The 22,667-nt window shown below is 47.1% G+C and overlaps 2 protein-coding genes and 1 long non-coding RNA gene across 4 annotated transcripts in view; 1 reads left to right on the top strand and 2 right to left on the bottom strand.

Annotated features, from left to right (window-relative positions):
- The window catches only part of si:ch73-173p19.1 (uncharacterized), a 70,590-nt gene extending 67,688 nt beyond the window's left edge, over positions 1–2,902 (bottom strand). Inside the window, exons 1-2 of one of the 2 annotated variants that reach the window (XM_060823936.1) lie at positions 2,796–2,878; positions 664–916 (exon numbers count right to left, since the gene is read on the bottom strand). Coding sequence is in view for 1 of the 2 variants with exons in the window: in XM_060823935.1 (XP_060679918.1) it covers positions 2,796–2,819 (24 nt within the window). In the remaining variant the exon portion in view is untranslated. Of the gene's footprint in view, positions 1–663; positions 917–2,795 lie in introns of both variants that reach the window. The other variant, XM_060823935.1, reaches the window with a different exon arrangement.
- A 2,067-nt stretch (positions 2,903–4,969) lies between these two features.
- Positions 4,970–22,667, top strand: part of LOC132815137 (uncharacterized) — a 70,362-nt gene continuing 52,664 nt past the window's right edge. The window contains exons 1-2 of the long non-coding RNA XR_009644629.1: positions 4,970–5,074; positions 18,615–18,687. This is a non-coding gene — a long non-coding RNA (uncharacterized LOC132815137). The remainder of the gene's footprint in view (positions 5,075–18,614; positions 18,688–22,667) is intronic.
- On the bottom strand, positions 11,765–15,638 carry LOC132815134 (actin, non-muscle 6.2-like). Its single transcript, XM_060823932.1, has 3 exons — positions 15,543–15,638; positions 15,231–15,379; positions 11,765–13,361 (listed from the first exon to the last, which is right to left on the bottom strand). Exons 2-3 carry the CDS (start codon positions 15,354–15,356, stop codon positions 12,357–12,359), a joined length of 1,131 nt encoding a protein of 376 aa, XP_060679915.1. The 5' UTR covers positions 15,357–15,379; positions 15,543–15,638; the 3' UTR covers positions 11,765–12,356.

Raw genomic sequence — 22,667 nt, 5'->3', positions numbered from 1 at the left:
GTGGTGGATTCAGTAATGATAACACCATTGAATGTCACTAGGTAGTGATTAGATTGCCTCTTGTTGAAGACAGTCATTGCTTGGCACATGAGGTTACAGATTGTGCTGGAGTACAGTTCTGCTGCTGTTGATGGCCCACAGCGCCTCATGGATACCCAGTCTAGAGTTGCTAAATCTGTTCAAAGTCTATCCCATTTAGCATGGTGGTAGTGCCACACAAAGCGACGGAGGGTATTCTCAGTGTGATGGCAGGACTTCGCCTCCACAAGGACAGTGCAGTGGTCACTCTTACTGACACGGTCATGGACAGGTGCATCTGCAGCCAACAGATCGGTAAGGATGAGGTCAGGTATGTTTTTCCCTCTTGTTGATTCCCTCACCACCTGCTGTAGACCCAGTCTAGTAGCTGTGTCCTTTAGGACCTGACCAGCTCAATCAATAATGCTGCTGAAGGAGAAAGTGGGTACTGCAGATGCTGGAGATTAGAGTCAAGACTAGAGTGTGGTGCTGGAAGGGCTTTTGCCTGAGATGTCGATTCTCCTGCTCCTCGGATACTGCCTGACCTGCTGTGCTTTTCCAGCACCACTCTAATGCTGCTGCTGAGCCCCTCTTGGTGTTGGGACACTGAAATCCCCCACCCCAGAGGACAGTTTGTACCCTTACCACCCGCAGTGCTTCCTCCGAGTGATGTTCACATGGTGGGGTACCGATTCATCAGCCAAGAACAGTATGCAATACTTAGCAGGTGGTTTCCTTGCCCATGTTTCACCTGAAGCCATGAGACATCATTTGGTCCAGAGTCAATGTTGAGGACCCCCAGGGCAGCTCTCTCCCAACTGTATCTCACTGTGCCGCCACCTCTGCTGGTGGGTCAGGACATATCCAGGCACGGTGATGGTGGGGTCTGGGACATTGTCTGCAAGATATGATTCCATGAGTATGACTATGTCAGACTGTTGCTTGACTAGTCTGTGAGACAGTTCTCCCAATTTTGGCACTAGCCCCCAGATGTTGGGAAGGAGCACTTCGCAGGGATAACAGGGCAGTTTCTGCCATTGTTTGACCAGGGCCTACATCAATGCCAGGTGACCACTCCAGTTTCATCTCTTAGTTGAGATTTTGTTGCAATTGATACAACTGCATAGCTAGGGCCTTTCCCCACAATGCTGAGAGTCTGGAGTCACATGTAGGCCAGACTGCAGGTTGGGACCACAACTTTCACATAATACATTAACAATGTAGAGGAAGGAACTGAAGGCATTGTTACTAAATTTGTACATGACACAAAAATAGGTGAAAGGACAGGTATACTGTTCAGGAAACAAGGAGACTGCAGAAGGACAGGCAATGAGAGTGAACAAAGTGGAATACAATAACCAAAAGAGAAAATGCTGGAAAATCTCAGCAGGTCTGGCAGCATCTGTAAGGAGAGAAAAGAGCTGACGTTTTGAGTCTAACTGACCCTTTGTCAAAGCTCAAAGTGGAATACAATGTTCAAAAGTGGGAAATATTCACTTTGGTAAAAAGGATAGTCACAGACTACATTCTAAACTAGGAAAGGTTTTGGAAGTCTGAAGCACAGACAGACTTGGGTGTCCAAATCAGGATTCTGTTAAGGTTAACACAAATGATCAGTTGGCAGTTAGGGAGGCAAATGCATTGCTAGCATTCATTGCAAGAGAGCTAGAATACAAGAGCAGGGATATACTGCTGAGGCTGTATCAGGCTCTGGTCAAACCACATTTGGAATGTGGAGAGCAGTTTTGGACCCCATATCTAATGGAGAATGTTCTAGTGCTATGGGGAGTCCAAAGGAGGCTTACAAGAATGATAATTGGAATGAAAGACTGGTCATATGAGGAGTGGTTGAGGACTCTGGGTCTGTAATCGATGGAGTTTACATAGAAGGGGGAAGGGGTAAATTCTCATTTGAGGATCTCATACAGAATACTGAAAGGCATGGACAGAGTGGACATGGAGAAGATGTTTCTGTTAGTAAGAGAGACAAGGATCCGAGAGCACAGCCTCTTAATGAAGGGACAATCCTTTAGAATTGAGATGAAGAGGAAGTTCTTCAGCCAGAGGGTGGTGAATCTGTAGGACATTGCTGTGGAGGCGAAGGCTTTGAGAGTAATTAAGACAGAGATAGATAAGTTCTTGGTAGGTGAGGGGATCAAAGATTACAGGGAGATGAGAAATATATCACCCCTGATCGAATGGCCCCATTCTGCTCCAATACCTTCTGCAGAAATCCAGGATCTAATCTCAAGGTGATGCTGACCCTGACCCTGACCCTGACCCTGCCCCAGCCCCTCACCCTGACCCTGAACCTACCTCTCACCTTGACCCTACCCCAGTCCCTGGTCCAGCCCCCTCCCCGGGGGTGTTGGTCAGGGACGGGGATCAGGGTCAGGGATAGGGATAGGGACGAGGGACAGGGTCACAGGGTCAGGATCAGGGACAGGGACAGGGACAGGGGGGTCGGGGTCAGGGTCAGGGTCAGGGATAGGGATAGGGACAGGGGCAGGGTGAGGGTCACAGGGTCAGGATCGGGGGGGCAGGGTCAGGGTCAGGGATAGGGACAGGGACAGGGTCAGGGATAGGGACAGGGACGGGGTCGGGGTCACAGGGTCAGGGTGTTGTTCTCAGTCTAACCCTGGCCTGGGGACGGCAGCAGCTCAGTCCCTGGCTCCTCGGGTCACGCCTGCGGCCTGTGAGGCCTACTCCTCCGCGGCCTCACATACTACCAGAGTCCGGGCCTACCCCCGTCCCGCCTCAGGCCGACAGTCACTCACCGCGGGGCCACCCGACCGCTCCATGGCCGCCACAGCCGGAAGGAGAGCGGACCCCAGGCCCGGACACGGCCTGCGGACACCGGACAAAGACCACAGGACAGACCCCGCCCCCTGCTCCTGTCAGTCACACAGACCCCGCCCCCTGCTCCTGTCAGTCACACAGACCCCGCCCCCTGCTCCTGTCAGTCACACAGACCCCGCCCCCTGCTCCTGTCAGTCACACAGACCCCGCCCCCTGCTCCTGTCAGTCACACAGACCCCGCCCCCTGCTCCTGTCAGTCACACAGACCCCGCCCCCTGCTCCTGTCAGTCACACAGACCCCGCCCCCTGCTCCTGTCAGTCACACAGACCCCGCCCCCTGCTCCTGTCAGTCACAGAGTCCCCGCCCCCTGCTCCTGTCAGTCACACGGACCCCGCCCCCTGATCCTGTCAGTCACAGAGTCCCCGCCCCCTGCTCCTGTCAGTCACAGAGTCCCCGTCCCCTGCTCCTGTCAGTCACACAGACCCCGCCCCCTGCTCCTGTCAGTCACAGAGTCCCCGCCCCTGCTCCTGTCAGTCACACGGACCCCGCCCCCTGATCCTGTCAGTCACACAGACTCCGCCCCCTGCTCCTGTCAGTCACACACACCCCGCCCCCTGCTCCTGTCAGTCACAGAGTCCCCGCCCCTGCTCCTGTCAGTCACACAGACCTCGTCCCCTGCTCCTGTCAGTCAGAGTCCCCGCCCCCTGCTCCTGTCAGTCACACAGACCCCGCCCCCTGCTCGTGTCAGTCACACAGACCCCGCCCCATGCTCCTGTCAGTCACACAGACCCCGCCCCCCGCTCCAGTCAGTCACACAGACCCCGCCCCCTGCTCCTGTCAGTCACACACACCCCGCCCCCTGCTCCTGTCAGTCACAGAGTCCCCGCCCCTGCTCCTGTCAGTCACACACACCCCGCCCCCTGCTCCTGTCAGTCACAGAGTCCCCGCCCCCTGCTCCTGTCAGTCACACAGACCCCGCCCCCTGCTCCTGTCAGTCACACAGACCCCGCCCTCGCTCCTGTCAGTGACACACACCCCGCCCCCTGCTCCTGTCAGTCAGAGTCCCCGCCCCCTGCTCCTGTCAGTGACACACACCCCGCCCCCTGATCCTGTCAGTCACAGAGTCCCCGCCCCCTGCTCCTGTCAGTCACACAGACCCCGCCCCAGCTCCTGTCAGTCACACTGACCCCGCCCCCTGCTCCAGTCAGTCACACAGACCCCGCCCCCAGCTCCTGTCAGTCACACAGACCCCGCCCCCTGCTCCAGTCGGTGACACAGACCCCGCCCCCAGCTCCTGTCAGTGACACAGACCCCGCCCCCTGCTCCTGTCAGTGACACTCACCCCGCCCCTGCTCCTGTCAATCACAGAGTCCCCGCCCCCTGCTCCTGTCAGTCACACAGACCCCGCTCCCAGCTCCTGTCAGTCACAGAGTCCCCGCCCTTGCTCCTGTCAGTCACACACACCCCGCCCCCTGCTCCTGTCAGTCAAAGAGTCCCCGCCCCTGCTCCTGTCAGTCACACAGACCCCGCCCCCAGCTCCTGTCAATCACACAGACCCCGCCCCTGCTCCAGTCGGTGACACAGACCCCGCCCCCAGCTCCTGTCAGTCACACAGACACCGCCCCCAGCTCCTGTCAATCACACAGACCCCGCCCCTGCTCCAGTCGGTGACACAGACCCCGCCCCCAGCTCCTGTCAGTCACACAGACACCGCCCCCTGCTCCTGTCAGTCACACAGACCCCGCCCCCTGCTCCTGTCTGTCACAGAGTCCCCGCCCCTGCTCCTGTCAGTCAGAGTCCCCGCCCCCTGCTCCTGTCAGTCACACACACCCCGCCCCAGCTCCTGTCAATCACACAGACCCCGCCCCTGCTCCTGTCAGTCACACAGACCCCGCCCCTGCTCCTGTCAGTCACACAGACCCCGCCCGCAGCTCCTGTCAATCACACAGACTCCGCCCCCTGCTCCTGTCAGTCACACAGACCCCACCCCCAGCTCCTGTCAATCACACAGACCCCGCCCCCTGCTCCTGTCAGTCACACAGACCCCACCCCCAGCTCCTGTCAATCACACAGACCCCGCCCCCTGCTCCTGTCAGTCAGTCTCTCTTGCCCCCCTGAGATTTTGATGGAGGGGGGTATCTTGTTCCTCCTGTTGCCCTGATCCAGGGCCATTTTCGGATCTGATCGATGTCAATGTTCCACCATTTCCTGTGAGGAGCTTTGGGAGGCTCAGTCAGTGCCCGGCGCTAGAGAAATGTAAGACTGACCTTTAGTACTGCCTTGGGCCTAGCTGTGATGAAGAAGTCCTGTAATGTTGTGTATTTTGGGTAATTTGCTGTGATATGGATTGGGGAGGGATCATTTGGGACCATCTTTACCTCACGGTTCGGTCGTGAAGGTTTTAATTTTCAATCTTTGGAACATTCCGGAAATCTGAAATGAGAGTCGGAAAGTTCTGGAAATCCTCAGCAGGTCTGGATAGGGATTGTCTCCGGAATGTGATCTCTGGACATTTAAACCTCTCACCTTGTCACCCTCTCTGTGTGTGTGTGTCACCCTCTCAGACTGTCACCCGACTTCCTTCAGCGAGGGACATCTGCCATCCTTACCCGGCCTGGCCTACATGTGACTCCAGACCCACAGCCATGTGGTTGACTCTTAAAGGCCTTCTCAGGACGGGAAATACATGCTGGCCGGGCCAGTGACACCCACAAATACAGTGAACACTTCCACCAAATCTCCCCGCCTGATGAGGTTCACCAGCAGTGTCTGGACATTAATGTCCCTCAGCCCTTGACTTTCTCCAGTAAATCCTTCCCCTCCGCAACCTCACCAAGTTCTTGTCAGTCTTCCCACGGGACAGGGCTCAGAACTGGACATTGCTGAGCATCAACTGGGAGGATGTGATCTTACTTTTGGAGTATCCTGCACAAGCCCGGATTCAGCCCACCATTCAACTTAATACACCCAGTGCATTAATGAAAGAGCTGTCAGAGACAGGGACCTGATGGAGTGTATCCCGGGACTTTGTGGGAGGCCAGGGAAGAAGTTCCCTAGCAGAGGTATTTGTATCATACACAGCCACAGGTGAAGTGCCGGAGGGCGGCTAATGTTGTGCCATGCTGGTCAGCTTAAATCTCACAGGCTCCAGGGAGAGATAGCCAGCTGGACACAACATTGGCTTGACGGTAGAAGACAGAGGGTGGTGGTAGAGGGTTGTTTTGCAGACCAGATGCTGTGACTAATGGTGGCCCACAGTTATTGGTCATTTATATAAATGATTTAGATGAGAATTTAGGAGATATGGTTAGTAAGTTTGCTAATGGCATAGAGGGCGTAGAATTAAGGTGAAAGGGGAAAGACACAAAAGAATACAGGGGGCAAATCTTTGGCACAGAGGGTGGTGAGTGTCTGGAACGTACTGCCAGAGATAGTGGTGGAAGCAAGTACAATTTTGTCATTTCAAAAACATTTGGATAGGCACATGGAAGGGATAGGTATGGAAGGATACAGACCAAACACAGGCAAATGGGACTAGTTTAAATTGTGAAAACTGGGCAGCTAGACAAGTTGGGTCAAAGGGCCTGTTTCCATGCTGTAGACCTCTATGACTGTATGGGTCTAAGAACAGAAGTGAAGGACCGCATACTGACAAAATATCAGCGAGATAGCGCTGCACTGTTGGGAGTGGTGAGGGAGTGCTGCATTCCTGGAGGTTGAGTACGCGCTGTCAAAGGGTCAGTATTGTGGAACGGCTGCACAGTTGGAGTGTCGATCCTGTTGGATTGCTGAACCTTCTGAGGGTCAATGCTGCAGTATTGGAGGTCATTACTCAGGTATTGACACACTGTCTCATAGTAAGTGGTGAAAGCACTAGTGTGCTGGCCATCTCCATTTTCTGATTTTATACCGAGACCCAGTCTGCTGTCTCCTGCTGGTGGATGTAATTGGTTCAAGGCCAATATTCCTTTTGAGGAAGTGCTAGAAGTTTGCCCTGAGTGTCAAAATATGTATCTCGGTCACCAAAAAAAAATGCAGGACATGTGGTATATTGCATTTTTTTTAGATCCTCATTGTGTGAAAATTAGCTCTAATGATTCCTATGTGTAAAACAGTGACTACATTTCAAAACTATTGTTTGCAAAGTCCAATTTAATGTCCCCAACCAGGTATGAAACACTACATGGATTCTGGGCCCACCTGCTCGGAGTTGCAGGTTCTCACCCACTGAACCCCTTCTCTGGGAGGGACATTGAGGCTCCTGATTAAGATCTCTTTTTGACATTACATGTCATTTACTCGTTCTCTCGCCTGCCACTCCTATAACCGACACACTCATGTGCTGGAGTTTTCTTCCATATAAGGTATGGAATGTGGAGAGTCTCTGCAGTTTCCGTTGGGGCAGGTTCCTGCCCTCAGGGTTCTCTCTGCCTCACACACTCTGCCTTCCTGTGTGTCTCACTGGCCCGTGCTCAGGCTTGTCTCAGACTCTCCAACTTTTCAATGTATGCCTCAAAACTTTTAAACTGTTTTCCACTATTTGCTTGTTTGTGGTTGGCATAGAATTTACAACCCGGAAACAGGGCATTCAGATGTCTGGTCTGTGATAGTGGTTTTTTTCACTTCTTTCACAGGATGTGGGTATTACTGACAAAGTCAGCATCTGTTGTCCGTCCCTAAATGCCCTAAAACTGAGCGGCTTGTTCAGTTGTTTCAGAGGACAGTTAAGAGTCAACCATTTTGTTGCAGATCTGGAGTCACATGCAGGCCAGGCCGAGTAAGAACAGCAGATTTCCTTCTCCAGAGAACACTATTAAACTAGTTTACATTCTACATAAGCCACCTCTTTGCCATTTCACAACTGATTTCAGCAAAGAAGGATAAAAGGATTGACCAAGGGGGAGAAATAGAATAGGAGCGTAAGCTTGCCAGGACCATACAAACTTGGTGAGGGACAAAAATACTGTGGATGCTGGAATCCAAGGTAGACAAGTAGGAGGCTGGAAGAACACAGCAAGCCAGGCAGCATCAGGAGGTGGAGAAGTTGAAGTTTCAGGTGTAATCCTTCTTCAGGACTGATGAAGGAGCAGCGCTCCGAAAGCTAGTGCTTCCAATCAAACCTGTTGGACTATAACCTGATGTTGCATGCTTTTATAGATCTCTATAAGATCATCCTTCAGGCTCCTGTGCTCCAAGGACAAAAGGCCCAGCCTTTATAACTCTTCCAATCCAGGTAGCATCCCAATAAATCTTTTCTGAACTCTTTTTCGTTTAATGATATAGTAGGGTGACCAGAACTACATGCAGTACTGCCAGTGTACCCTCACCAATGTCTTGTACAGCTGTCCCAATGCCCATACTTAATGCTCTGACTGATGAAAGCAAGCACACCAAAAGCCTTCTTCACGTGTCTACCTGTGACTCTACTTTCAAGAAGCTTTGAACCTGTACCCCTAGATCCCTTTGTTTTTTAACATTTCCTTACAAGTGCTGCCCTGGTTTGACTCACCAAAATGCAACATCTTACATTTATCTAAATTAACCTCCACCTGCCATGCCACAGCCCATTTGATCAAGCACATGTATATATCCAGATAATCTTCTTCACTGTCAACTATACCAGCCAGGCTTGGTGTTGTCCTCAAACTTACTAACCATACCTCCTAAATTCTCATATAAATCATTTGTATAACTGATGAATGACAGTGAACCCAGCACCTATCACTGTGGCCCACCATTGGTCACAGGCCTCCAGTCTGGAAAACAGTCCTCTGCCACCACCTTCCGTCATCTACTGTCAAATCAATTTTATAGAACATAGAAAAATACAGCGCAGTACAGGCCCTTCAGCCCTCGATGTTGCGCTGATCCAAGCCCACCTAACCTACACTAGCCCACTTTCCTCCATATTTGAAAATGTGTTGCTGGTTAAAGCACAGCAGGTCAGGCAGCATCCAAGGGTTCCAGCATCTGCAGACCTCACTTTTTACACTTTCCTCCATATGCCTATCCAATGCCCGTTTAAATGCCCATAAAGAGGGAGAGTCCACCACTGCTACTGGCAGGGCATTCCATGAACTCACTTTGTATTCAATCGGCTAGCTCTCCCTGGGTCCCATGAGATTTAACCTTACTCAACAACCCACTATGCAATATCTTGTCAAAGACCTTGCTACAGTCTACTGCACTGCCCTCATCTACTTTCTTGGTCACCCCAGTTGCTATACCAAGCTGTGATGCATCCCAACAGGATGCTTTCTGTGGTGCTAGGAGTCATTGTGGACATTTATGTAACGGCAGACCATATAATGACAAGGCCTGTTGTGTGCGGTTTGGGGTAAGGACATGGGAGGAGGTACCTCAAACCCTAAAATCGTTGAATTTGATATTGAATCAAGAAGGCTGCAGAGCTCAGCAGCAGAAAATGAGACCGTGTTCGTCCCGCTTGTGCCAAGCTGTGCTGGAACACTGCAGCCAGTCTGAGACAGAGATGTTGGCCAGGGAATATGATGGTGTGTTGAAGTAGCTCCTGGAACTGGAAGCTCAGGGTGATTTTTTTTGCAGACAGAATGTAGGTGTTCTGTGAAGCAGTCACTGAGTCTACCCTTTGTTTCCCCAATGTAAACGAGACTACACTGTGATCAGCGAATGCACTAGACTAGATTGAGTGAAGTGAAGGTAAATCACTGCTTCACCTGGAAGGTGAGCATGGGGCCCTTGGATACTGAGGAGGGAGGAAGTCAATGAGCAGTTGTTACACCTTCTGTGGTTACAGGGGAAGATGCTGTCAGGGGGATGTTGGAGTAAAGGTGGAATAGACCAGGGTGCACCGGAGGGAACGGTTCTTGTGGAAGGCTGACAAGCGAGGGGAGCATGTGTCTGGTGGTGGCAGCATCACCAGGAGCTGGCAGAAATGATGGGTAATGATCCTCTGGATATGAATGTTGGTGGGATAGTAGGCGAGGACAAGAGGGAATCCTGATGAAAGGTGCCGACCTGAAAGGTGGACTCTCCTGCTTCTCTGATGCTGCTCGACCTTCTGAGCTTTCTCCAGGTCCATACTTTATTGACGAGGATGCTATTGTGGGAGGGAAGAGAGAGGGTGAGGTCTGAAGTGCAGGAGGTGAAAATGGACCCGGCTTAGGGCCCTGTCAACTACTTTGGTTGAAGCAGGTGGACAACCTTGCGGCCCCTTTGTCAGAGTTAGCATCATCAGAATAGATGTGACAGAGACCGAGGAACTATGAGAATGGAACAGAGTCATTACGGAAAATAGGGTGTGAGGATGTATCGTCAAGATAACTTTGGAAGCCAGTGGTTTTGTAGTGGATATTGGTGGCCAGCCTATCCCCAGAAATGGAAACACAGACGTGGAGGAGAATGGAGGAGTCAGAAATTATCCAAGTGAACGTGAGAACAGGGTAGAAATTAGGAGCGAAATAGATAAACTTTTCCAATTCCAGATAAGGAAGGGAAGCAGTACTGATGATATCATCGACAGAGCTGAAAATGGAGGAGAAAGTGAGGTCTGCAGATGCTAGAGATCAGAGCTGAAAATGTGCCAGGCAGCATCCAAGGAACAGGAAATTCAACGTTTCAGGCATAAGCCCTTCCTCATATCATTGACAGACTAGAGAAAGTGTTGTGGGTGGTGACCAGAACAGGATTGAATAAGGAACGTTCCACACACTCTACAGACAGACATCACTGGGGTGTGCAGATGGGTCTGTTTCCATGCTGTACGTCTCTATGACTCTATGTTAAGAGCAAAGACAAGCTCTGCCAAATGGAGGTGGAATAAAGGCCCAAATTATCTTCATCCTCCACCACCCTCCTCATCCTTGAGGACCTTCTGACAAGGTGTGTCCAAATGTCTTTTTCAATGTTGTAGTTGTACTCCCCTCTACAAATTTGTTCAATTTACACACTATTCTCTGGAAAAGTTACCCCTCAGCTCCCTTTTAAACCAGAGATGAAGTTACTAGGGGTGGTAATGAAAATTGTAAATCATTGAAAATGGACCAGCTAAGCTGGGAACTCATACAGGACAGGACCTAGAGATATATGGGGTAAGTAACAAGCCAGGAAGAGGGTGGTTCACATTCTGATATTGTAAAGCTGGAGGGTAGCTGGCTGGAAGAGGAGAGGGTCCTCCAGCTTGTGTTAAGCTTTGCAGTAGGCCAGAGACAAATGTTAACAACAACACAACAGCATTGATGTGGCAGGCCCCTGGAAGCTGTGATTTTTTTTTTTAAAAAAACCATGTCTTTCTCTATTTAAGCAATATCTTACAGGCCAAGACCAGATTTAGGCCATTTAGCCCAAAGTCTCCTCCACCATTTGATCATGATGTTTTTCCACCTCATTAAGATGGGTGGAGTGGCCTTCTTGAAGGAGTGACCCAAGAAGAGGGAATGCATTGGTGGGCATTTCCAAAATTCTGTAGACTACAAAACAGTCCCCCCACAGTGGTGGGTGGCTAACATTGCCTCTTGTATGCAAGAGGCAGAGGAAGGTAAAACCAGAAATTACAGACTGGTCAGCCTGGTGTCCATAGTGGGAGAAGAATGTAAAGATAGACTAGAGGTTTCTGTTGACTGGCAAAATTCAAACTAGAGGCTACAATGGGCCCCGTTTTATAGGGATAAAGTTAAAGGCATAAGGCTGAAATTTAGAGAATTTCTTTGGTGGTGAACCTGTGGCATTATTTGCCATGAAAATGCTTCAGACAAAATTGAATATTTAAATAAAGTTACATATAGCACAAGAGGAATCAAATCATACAGGGGTAAAGCAGGAACAGGCCAAGTTATAGGATCATGAGGATTGTAGAGCAGGGTCAAAGGCCAACTCTTGTTTCTGTCTGTTCCTTGTAAAGTGATTAGAGTCTTTTTAAAAAAAAAAAATTTAGTAATTGACAGAGCAAGTAATGATTGAGACAAGATATCCATGACCAAAAGTCCATTTTATTATTCTACAATTGAACATGTATAAACAAACAGTTATGTAACATTTCATAGTTTATAAGCTTCCAGAAATCCAGAACATTGGGATTGGAGCAAAAAGGCAATGCCTGCAAGCTCCAACATCCCAAAAATCTTCCAATCCTATCATGAGCTATTGACAGGTTTAAGTGATTTCTTGAAGATGCTACTTGGTAGTGTGCACAGCTGCATACAGGCAAGGTTTCTGTTACTATCAGAAGTTGCAATTGGAAGTTCTCATGTTGGGTCTGATTCTCAAGTGGAGCATAAATGCTGCTTTCATTCCCACCACTGTCTTTAAAAATTTAAAGACAACTCTTGGCAGTCATTCCAAAAAGGAACAAAAAACTTAGACGTTTCACTGAAAAAAAAAAGCAGGCTTCAATATTTCACACATGCCATTTCACCCAAGAATCAAAAGATGATCTTGGATTCAAGTGGGTTTCAATGTGGCAAGGTGAAAGTTAGACCAACCAAATTCATCAGTAGAAAAAAGTTTTTGGGGAAAGTGACAATCAAGACAAGTCTAAATTAGTTCTGACCCCTACAGCAAGTTAGAAGCACTTGCGATGGACAATGGATGGCCCAGACTCATCATACTCCTGCTTACTGATCCACATTTGCTGGAAGGTGGAGAGAGAAGCCAAGATGGAACCTCCGATCCATACTGAATACTTCCTCTCGGGGGGAGCTATGATCTTAATCTTCATTGTGCTCGGAGCCAAGGCTGTGATTTCCTTCTGCATCCGATCAGCAATACCTGGGAACATGGTGGTTCCCCCAGACAGGACAGTGTTAGCATACAGATCCTTCCTGATATCTACATCACATTTCATTATACTGTTATAAGTGGTCTCGTGGATACCAGCTGACTCCACACCAATGAAGGAGGGCTGCAACAGGGTTTCTGGGCACCTGAAGCGCTCGTTGCCGATGGTGATGACTTGACCATCAGGCAGCTCGTAACTTTTCTCCAAGGCTGAGGAGGTGCTGGCTGTCTGCATCTCAGCTTCAAAGTCCAGGGCCACGTAAGCAAGTTTCTCCTTGATGTCACGCACAATCTCCCTCTCGGCTGTGGTCGTGAAGGAATACCCACGTTCGGTCAGGATCTTCATCATGTAATCAGTGAGATCCCGGCCAGCCAAGTCCAATCTCAGGATGGCATGAGGCAAGGCGTACCCTTCATAGATGGGCACAGTGTGGGACACACCGTCACCAGAATCTAGCACAATGCCAGTCGTACGCCCGGAGGCGTACAAGGACAGCACGGCTTGGATGGCGACGTACATGGCTGGTGTGTTGAAGGTCTCAAACATGATCTGGGTCATCTTCTCTCTGTTGGCTTTGGGGTTGAGGGGTGCCTCCGTGAGGAGAACAGGATGCTCCTCTGGGGCCACTCGCAATTCATTGTAGAAGGTGTGGTGCCAGATCTTCTCCATGTCATCCCAGTTGGTCACAATACCATGTTCAATTGGGTACTTCAGGGTCAGAATGCCCCTCTTGCTCTGGGCTTCATCTCCAACATAACTGTCTTTCTGACCCATTCCAACCATCACCCCCTAGAACAAAACAGAGGATGGAACAAATCAGGGTATTCTCAGGAGGCAGCTTGACTGACAATCTTGGGCTGTAAGTGGTTTTGGAATTCCTTTGTATTGGGATTAAGATCATGTTCTAACTTGTTACTACACCTAGTGATTAATAGGCCATTTCACATGTTTAGCCATTATTCAGCCAACCTTTTACTAACTAGCGCAACAGGACCAACTAGATCTTCCTTCCTAGTGGAGGGATTAATTGCAATTCAAGTTTGGTGAGAAAGTTTTAAACTACAAAGGAATTAACAAGCTAGTACAAAAGAGTCATGGTATAAAAAGACTGCTTGCTAGTTTAGTCTACAGGGATATCACATCTGAAGAGACAAGTTCACTTAATTAACAGTTTATTTATGGCTGTGGCCCAGAAGTGTTTAAACTCCTTTTCCCTGACCCCCTAAATTTCCAATAATTAATAGGCAAAGAAAAAAAAAGTGAGGACAGCAGATATTGGAAACCAAAGTTCAGATTAGAGTAGTGCTAGAAAAGCACAGGTCAGGCAGCATCTGAGCAGGAAAAACAACAAAAAAAAAAGTGTTTTGGGCAAAAGCCCTTCATCAGGAAATCACCTAGAAAGTTGACTTGCCTGCTCCCCGAGCTGCTGTGCTTTTCTAGCATCACTAATCTAAACTTTGCAGATTTCTAGCAAAGTGGGAATTGGGGCTTAGCCAGGATAGTGTTTATGAAACACTGAGTTTCAATAATAACACATTGTTATCACTAACAGTTCATAGCATAGAAAGGAGGCAAAGCTTAAGCCTACAGTGAATTCAATTTATACCTTCCAGTGATTAATTGAAGGTGTTCTGTACAGATGCAAGGGTGGACAAAGTCAGAAAATCAATGCTGGGGGACTTCACACAAAAAGGAACAGCACTCAAAGCTTGTAGTTTCAAATAAGTCTGTTGGACTATAACCTGTTGTGACTACTGACTGTGCTCCACACTAACTGGTGATTAAAAGTACACTTGAGTACTGGGAATCAAATTGTACAGTTTGAGTGCGACTACTTCAATTGGAACATCCCACAGACAGTAAGCCAGTGTTTGAAAGATCTTAGAGGAGACATTTACATAATGAAATAGGAATTCCTCACAGCTCTAGGTATTTCCAGTACCTGAGGAGATGCACAACTTTCTGAACAAAGGTAGGCACCTCTTAGACAGCCCAGCATTAGAGCTTATCCACAGGGCAGACCATTACTGAAAAAAGTCTGTCAATTTTCTCAAACTGAAGGGCCATCACCTACATCAAGGGGAACAGCTAATTAATGACATCAAGTGACACCCATATTCCAGGAATTGAGTAAAATTAGCTAAACTGCCACTTTATGGGAGGGGCTAAGGGGAAAAGGAACACAGAGGTGCCATTCCCAGTCTATTCTGGGGAGACTACTCTTTGTACTAAAGTTGTATCAGAAGGGTAAGTTTTTTTTAAAAAAAGCTTAAACAAGCTTGGAAAGGTTAAGATACCAAGAGGCAAATCACCTAACACAGCTTTGATAAACTCAAGCCACCTCATGTTGCCAGTTTTGAAAGTGATAAGGTAAAATTTTGGTCCTGTTGTAACCCTCACTCAGTTGAAGTAGGCTCAAACCCTTGCTTCAAAAAAAAAAGGGTCAAAGAGAAGTCAATTACATCCCACATTTGTAGATAAGTTTCCCCATCACTAAGTGAATGAAATTAAGTGGACAAGTAAATCAGTTGTTCACATTTTCATTTCAGTAATTGAAAAGCACTACAGCTTTAAGTGACTAAATTAGTTCAAGTTAATTGACATTTACATCTTGAATAAGCCAAAAAGCAGTAAATCACTTCTCATTTAAAAACTCACCTGGTGACGCGGGCGTCCCACGATGGAGGGAAACACAGCCCTGGGAGCATCATCACCTGCAAAGCCAGCCTTACACATTCCAGACCCATTGTCGACCACCAGAGCTGCAACCTCATCATCTGCCATGGTTTAGAATCTGCAGGAGCTGACTGAAAGAGAAAAACAGGAAAGAAAGCCATTAAAAAAATGGCCAAAGTACACATTTACAGACCAAATTGATGTCCCCTCAAACACAATTTACAAGAATCCCAGCAACTTGCACAGTTTAAGAGTAACAGCATCAAGTTTTGGGAATAAAAACCTTCCCATCACCTTCTGGAAATGATCCTGTTTGAACTGTTACTTCCAAGGTAACAGATATGCTTCCTTACAGAGCCACTTTCTTTAAAGAGCATGAATCTCCACCCACATTCCCATCACATGAAGCAGCCAGCCAATGACGTGCAACCAGACAAGCCATTGATGTGCAAGTGGGTGGAGTTCAATCATGCAATTATTTTGTGACTTCCTGGTATTATTCATTCCTTGAAACATAAAATATCCCATCCCAAGCCTAATTTTGGTATTCATTTCTCATTTGAATTAATATTCATAATTGGATTTAACCATTTCGTGAGTGGACCTAGTAAGTCCACAATTCCCTGGTGACTATCAAGTGATTCTAAACTCAGGCACCATACCCTGGACACAGAAGGCATAAGCAGCAATTTGAAATGATGCTGGTTCATCCATTTTAAACACTGAAATATTTTTCACGAAGGATTACCAAACTGATTTATACACTGAATTAGTTAAACCGGTGGGTTTTGAAAGAGCTCCTTAAAGGATTGGGGAGAGGATTAGGGAGGGAATTTCAGAACAAGTAAAGCCACAGATGTCAAAGGTGCAATGATTAACATGGGGAGATGTCCAAGATGTGGCTGTGAAGCAGACATTGTGGAGTGTTGTGGTGCTGAGGAGGTTACAGAGATAGGGGATGAGTTGTAAAAATGGAGAGATTTGAAAAGAGAGGTAAGAATTTGAAAGTGAAGTGTTGGTGGAGCTGGGCCCAGTGTAGGTCTGTGAGGTTGGGGCATGATGATAGGAGAATGGGACTTGGAGTAAGAAATTTGCCCAGATATTCACTGTTGATAAGATGTAAAGGATACTCCAATCTTGAGCTGGTAGGTTTGGATCATAACACCTGACCTTTTATTTCTGTGCTCCGTTGAGTGAACCCGGCAAAGAAAGAGTAAGTCAGCCTTAAATTATCCTGAATCTCCCTGAGTAGGTTAGGGCTGGGGAAATAGAACATACTGTTGTTCATCAGTGGCTGTAGTGATCCTCACCAGAGAATGTTTCCTCTCATGCTCAATATTCACCGTTTGAGTTTTGGATGGAAAGAATGACAGCTCACTGCGAGCTGGCAGAATGTTCTTATAGCCAGCAAGTTTCAGTTCCAAAGGGCTGGGGAGCAATCAGTATCAGTACAATGGCAATCACCGTAAACCAAAGTGTTCCAGCACACAACGAGTTAAAGCACACACATTCCGTGCACTGTCTGACAAGTTGCACAGAATTTACCTTCTTTGGTAATTTACCTGCAGAGCTTGCTCAGCCACACCTTGATATTTAAAGCAACAGGCTAATGGAGAGCACCGAGCGAACTTTACACAGTGTTCTCTGGTCCCAGAGAGTCTCCAGCTCATGAGGGCACCAAAATGAAACCGGACTTGTGCCAAATTAATTGGTTTCCACAACAGCAATCAGCACTGTTTCTATTTCTTTTGTTTTGGGCAAAAGCCCTTCATCAGAAATGAGGCGGAGAGCCTTGTTCCTGATGAGGTGCTTTCGCCCGAAACATCGACTTTCCTGCTCCTTGGTGCTGCCTGACCTGCTGTGCTTTTCCAGCATCATACTAATCTAGTCCATGAAAAGATCAGCTATGATCTTATTGAATGGTGGAGTGGGCTTGAAGGCCCAGATGGCCTACTCCTGCTCCTGGCTCTTATGTTCTTATATGGGAGATTGATAAAGAAGGTAAAAGCACATCCGATCCAGGGCATATGGTGAGATGGATCCAAAACTGGTGTCATTGTAGGAGTCAGAGAGTGGTGGTGGAAGGCTGTTTGTGTGACTGCAGATTGGTGTTCAGTGGCATACCACAGGGACCTGGGCTGGGTTGCTTATTGTTTGTGATATATATATCAAAGAAAATGTGGGTAGATGATAAGTAAATTTGCAGACACAAAAATTGGCTAGTAGGACACTAGCAAGCTCAGAAGAACAGAGGAATCTTGAGATCCTTGTCCTCAGATCCTTGAAGGCAGAGGAGAGATTAATAAAGTATTAAGAAAGCATATGGGACACTTGTGTTTATCAGAAAAGGCAAAGATTATAAGAACAGGGAGGCCATGTAGAACTGTACAAAACTTTACTTAGGCCACATTTGGAGTATTCTGTGCAGTTGTACTCACCACTATATAGGAAGGATGGGATTGCATGGGAGGGGATGCACCATGTAATGTCCTGGGTTAAAGCATTTAATGATGAAGAGAGGCTGGATGGACTCAGGTTGTTTCTTTAGAGCAGAGATGGCTGGTTGGGAAAGAGATTATAACGGACAAGTACAGTGTGGATAGGAAGCAGCCGTTCCCCTTAGGTGAAGGGTCAGTATTGAAATGGCATAATTTTAAGATGAAGGGCAGGAGATTTATTGGGGATTTGAAGAAGAGCTTTTCTGATCGAGAGGGTGGTGTTAATCTGGAATGCACTGCTTAGAAGAGTAGTAGAAGAGGAAATCTTCACAAACTTTAAAGGTTAGTGCGACAAGCACAGCCTTCAGGGCAATGGGCCTAGTGCTGGCAAGTGGGATGAGTATAGATAGGTTGGTGCAGACAGAAGGGTGTCTTCTGTGCTGTAAGACTGTATGACTTCAGATGAAGAGGGGTGGAAGGGGGTGCATGTGTAGCCCCAACATAGATCTGTTTACATTTCTCATGTGAGAAGACATTAAACCTGAGTATCTATCAGCATTGTTATTTCTAATTGGCCTTTGTGTTTTTAATCTCAGCTGGGACAGGTATCACCAGAAAGGCTAATGTTGCCCTCCCCGGTTTCCCTGTTTTCAATACCATTCAGTAGTATTTTGGGTCACTTCAGAGAGTATAGAATGTTGGTATGGGTCTGGGGCCAGGTAGAATGGGTACGAACAGTAAGTCTCTCTCCCTAAAAAATGTTAGTAAACCAGTGGAGCTTTTGTGACAACCCAATAGTTAACTCTGCTTTCTTCCCACTGATGCTGCCAGACCTGCTGAGTTTCTCCAAGACTTACTGGATTTGTTTCAATATTTCATGGTTACCATTTCTGAAACTAATGTTTGCTTCCCTGATTTTTTTTGACAGAACGAGTCAGAGAAATGGGAAGGTGTGGCTGCAGAATGTAGGGAGGGGAGGAACCTGCCAGCGTAAGCACCAGGTAAACTCAGCATTCCTTACCTTATATGGGAAAAACCTCATGCACAGCAAGGAGTCATGTATCTGACGGTAAACAGGATGATAAGGGGGATGGGAATGCTGAAGGTGTATACTTTATTATCTGGGCAGTTTTTAAGTTGCAGGGAGCAGTGTCTCCTGGGCAATTTGTACAATCTGCACCATGAGACCTCACAATTTATGACAAAATCTTACTGTATCTTCCACCTTCTCCACTCCACAGACACACTCTAATTCCCTTACTCACACACATTCATGTACGCAGTCACTCATGGTCTCACACACATTCGTGCATTAACTCACCGCCCCTTACACATGTACATACACACACTGACACAGACTTTCACACAATAACTCATACATACACATAATGACATACGTACACATACATGCCCAATCACATGACAGATACATTCAGAAACATACTCTCTCAAATGCAAGTGACGTTCATGCACATTCAGACTGACACAACCCTTGCAGTTGATAGTACCACTAGTGGATAGTGGTATTGTCACTGGATTTGTAGTTCTGTGGTCCAGGTACGCGTGTTCAAATGTCACCACAGCAGCTGAGGAGTTTAACTCCAGTTAATTAACTTGAAACTAAAAGCTAATCAAATGGTGTCCATGGAAGTGCTGTTGATTTATCATGTGGTTCACTAATATCCATCAGGGAAGGAAATTTGAAGCCCTTGTTTGGTCTGGCCCACATGGGACTTTGGATCCACAGTAATGAGAGTAACTGTTAAAACATTCCCCTCTACGTCTGTCATCAGGATAAACACCACCTTAGCTGCTTTCAGTTCTGATGATGTGTCACTGAACTCAAAATCTTAACTGTTTTATCTCTCCACATCTGTTGGGTTTCTCCAGAACCTTCTATTTTTGTTTGTGAAAAAAAGGTGATTGGGTAGATGAAAGCCACTTGCTAGTTTGATGAGAAAAGCATCTTATCTTAAACAAGATGTAGTCTATTGCATGTGCATTATTAATTACAAGTCACACTGTCATGATTGACATTCTTACAAAGACTATGGGGTGAACCTTAACCTTTTTGGCTAAGTGTGAGTTATGTTAAATTCTTTTGGAGGGTTTTTGCAGTGAGGCTTGATGAGATTGCTCATCATTTCTTACCAAATTTGCATCATCAATTACCTACCCAACCCATAATGTTCATCAAGTCTAATTCAGGCCTTGTCCTATCACATGTGCCATTTCCAGAAAAACTGACCACTCAGCGGATCTCCACTAGAAGATGAGCACGTCTTGTATCCGTGCAGTATTTGATAGTATGTTGTACACCCTGACAAACACTATCATCCAGAGCTGCCTTGCACAGCTCGGGACATTGACTTCAGACATGATAGGCCAGATGTAATTGATGCCATGCTGTGCAGCCAGGGTGCTGGAGGTACTGCTGGTTGGGTGGAACAAAGGCAGAACTCCCTCTTACCCCAGGGCCAACAGTAGAGGCCGCAATATCAGACCATGCCAGCCTGGTCTGAGATTGCCACCCAGTTTAAAGCAGCCTCAGCTGTCTGCAAGAAGAAGGTCAATGACTTGCATTTTGGAGAGTCAAATCAAGGTAGGTGTTTCATGGTGAATGGTAAGGCCTTAAGGAGTGTCGTGGAACAGAGGGACCTTGGGGTTCAGGTGCATAGTTCTCTGAAAGTGGAGTCTGAGGTAGACAGGGCAGTGAAGAAGGCTTTTGGCACACTGGCCTTCATCAGTCAGGGCATTGAGTATAGACGTAGGGAAGTTATGTTGCAGTTGTACAGGACGTTGGTGAGGCCGCACTTGGAGTATTGTGTTCAGTTTTGATCACTTTGCTATAGGAAGGATGTTATTAAATTGGAAAGAGTGCAGCAGAAATTTACAAGGATGTTGCCTGGACTTAAGGGTCTGAGTTATAGGGAGAAGTTGGAAGCTAGGACTTTTTTCTTTAGCGCGTAGGAGACTGAGGGGGGGTTCTTATAGAGGTGCATAAGGTAATGAGAGGCATGGAAACAGTGAATGCACTCAGTCTTTTTTCCAGGATTCGGAAATCAAGGACTAGAGGGCATCAGTTTAAGGTTAGAGGGGAAAGAACAAAAGGGAATTTGAGGGGCAACTTTTTTAAACAGAGGATGGCACACATATGGAATGAGCTGCCAGCAGAAGTGGTCGAGGCAAGTATGTAAACAACATTTAAAAGGCATTTGGACATATACCTAGATAGGAAAGGATTAGAAGGATATGGGCCAAGTGCAGGGAAATGGGGTTGGCATGGATGGATATTTTGGTTGGCATGGACCAGTTTGGGCCAAAGGGCCTGGCTCTGTGCTATAGGGCTCAATGACTTTCTCCTCTCCAGCAGGGTAAGTGCCACCATCTTCTCTCTGTTATCTCACACTCACAATATCCCTGCTACTATCCTGGGACAGGCTAAGCAAAGACATGCCAGAGAATTCCTAGAGCCTTGGCACTCCAACCACAACGCCATAAACAAACGCATAGATCTAGGTACCATCTCTCAACCCCTCAGAAAACGAACAGGAAATGACATCACCACAAACCCTAGGAACCCCATCCAGGACAAACATATAAATAGAAAGCAGGAGACAACAGCTTCGTTTCACTTGGAGGTCGTCACTGATGATGTTACCTAGCCAGGTAATGAAACGTCTGGATATCAAACCTACAGCTCAGCGAGCAAACCTACACCCTAAACCTCATCCCTGCTACTGTACCCACTAAGGCTCAAATGCTATTATTTTCCCCAGTGCCTGTGATAACTTCGCTGACTCACTGTCACCTACCCTAAACCCCAACAGCACTAACCCCTTATGCAGCCTATCCACTCACTCAGGTCACTTCCCCACATGCACCAAAAGTAACAACTATGGCACCCACTTCCATTTCCCTTACTACCCACATTTTAAAAATTATGTTAATGGGTTGTGGGCATCGCTGGCTAGGTCAGCATTTATTGCCCACCAGAGGGTAGTTTAGAGTCAACCACATTGCTGTGGGTCTGGAATCACATGTAGGTCAGATCAGTTAAGAACAGCAAATTAAATAAAAACTGAAAGAATGCAAATGCTGTAAATGAGCAAAAAATCCAAAAATTGCTGGAAAAGCTCAGCAGGTCTGGCATCATCTGTGGAGAGAAATCAGAGTTAATGTTTAGATCCTGTGACCCTTCCTCAGAACAGATTTGTGGAAGATTTCCTTCTTTTCTTGAACCAGATTTTTTTATTTACAACAATTGACAGTGGTCTCATGGTCTCCATTCCAGATTTTCTTTTTGAATTCACACTTCACCATCTGCCATGGTGGGATTTGAGCCCATGTGCTCAGCGATAGGGTTCTGAATTGCTTGTCCAACTAAAATTATCACCTGTTACATGACCATATGTTCCAGTCACTCTTCCTGCTTTGTCAAAAGCATGAAAAAAACCCATCATTTTCCAACCTCTTCTAATTCCAAAGAATTCCACAGTCATATTGGACTTTAGACAGTAACTTTGCTTCTCATAGAGTCATAGAGATGTACAGCATGGAAACAGACCCTTTGGTCCAACTCGTTAATGCTGACCAGATATCCCAACCCAATCTAGTCCCACCTGCCAGCACCTGACTCATATCCCTCCAAACCCTACTCATATACCCATCCAGATGCCTTTTAAATGTTGTAAGTGTACCAGCCTCCACCACTTCCTCTGGCAGCCCATTCCATACACATACCACCCTCTGTGTGAAAAAGTTGTCCCTTAGGTTCTTTTTTATATCTTTCCCTCCTCACCCTAAACCTCAGCTCTCTAGTTCTGGACTCCCCCACTCCAGGGAAGAGACCTTGTCTATTTATCCTATCCATGCCCCTCCTGATTTTATAAACCTCTATAAGGTCACCCCTCAGCCTCTGACACTCCAATGAAAACAGCCACAGCCTGTTCAGTCTGTCCCTTTAGCTCAAATCCTCCAA

The sequence above is a fragment of the Hemiscyllium ocellatum genome, chromosome 4, assembly GCF_020745735.1.
Source record: "Hemiscyllium ocellatum isolate sHemOce1 chromosome 4, sHemOce1.pat.X.cur, whole genome shotgun sequence".
Lineage (NCBI taxonomy): Eukaryota > Metazoa > Chordata > Chondrichthyes > Orectolobiformes > Hemiscylliidae > Hemiscyllium > Hemiscyllium ocellatum.
This window is presented reverse-complemented; position numbering and strand designations above follow the sequence as displayed.

Bases quoted from the DNA above. Each gene is read 5' to 3' on its own strand.
- LOC132815134 (XM_060823932.1), bottom strand. From the start codon at position 15,356: ATGGCAGATGATGAGGTTGCAGCTCTGGTGGTCGACAATGGGTCTGGA. The intron at 13,362-15,230 runs GTGAGTTTTTAA...GTTTTGTTCTAG, and splicing joins TGGGACGCCCGCGTCACCAG to GGGGTGATGGTTGGAATGGG.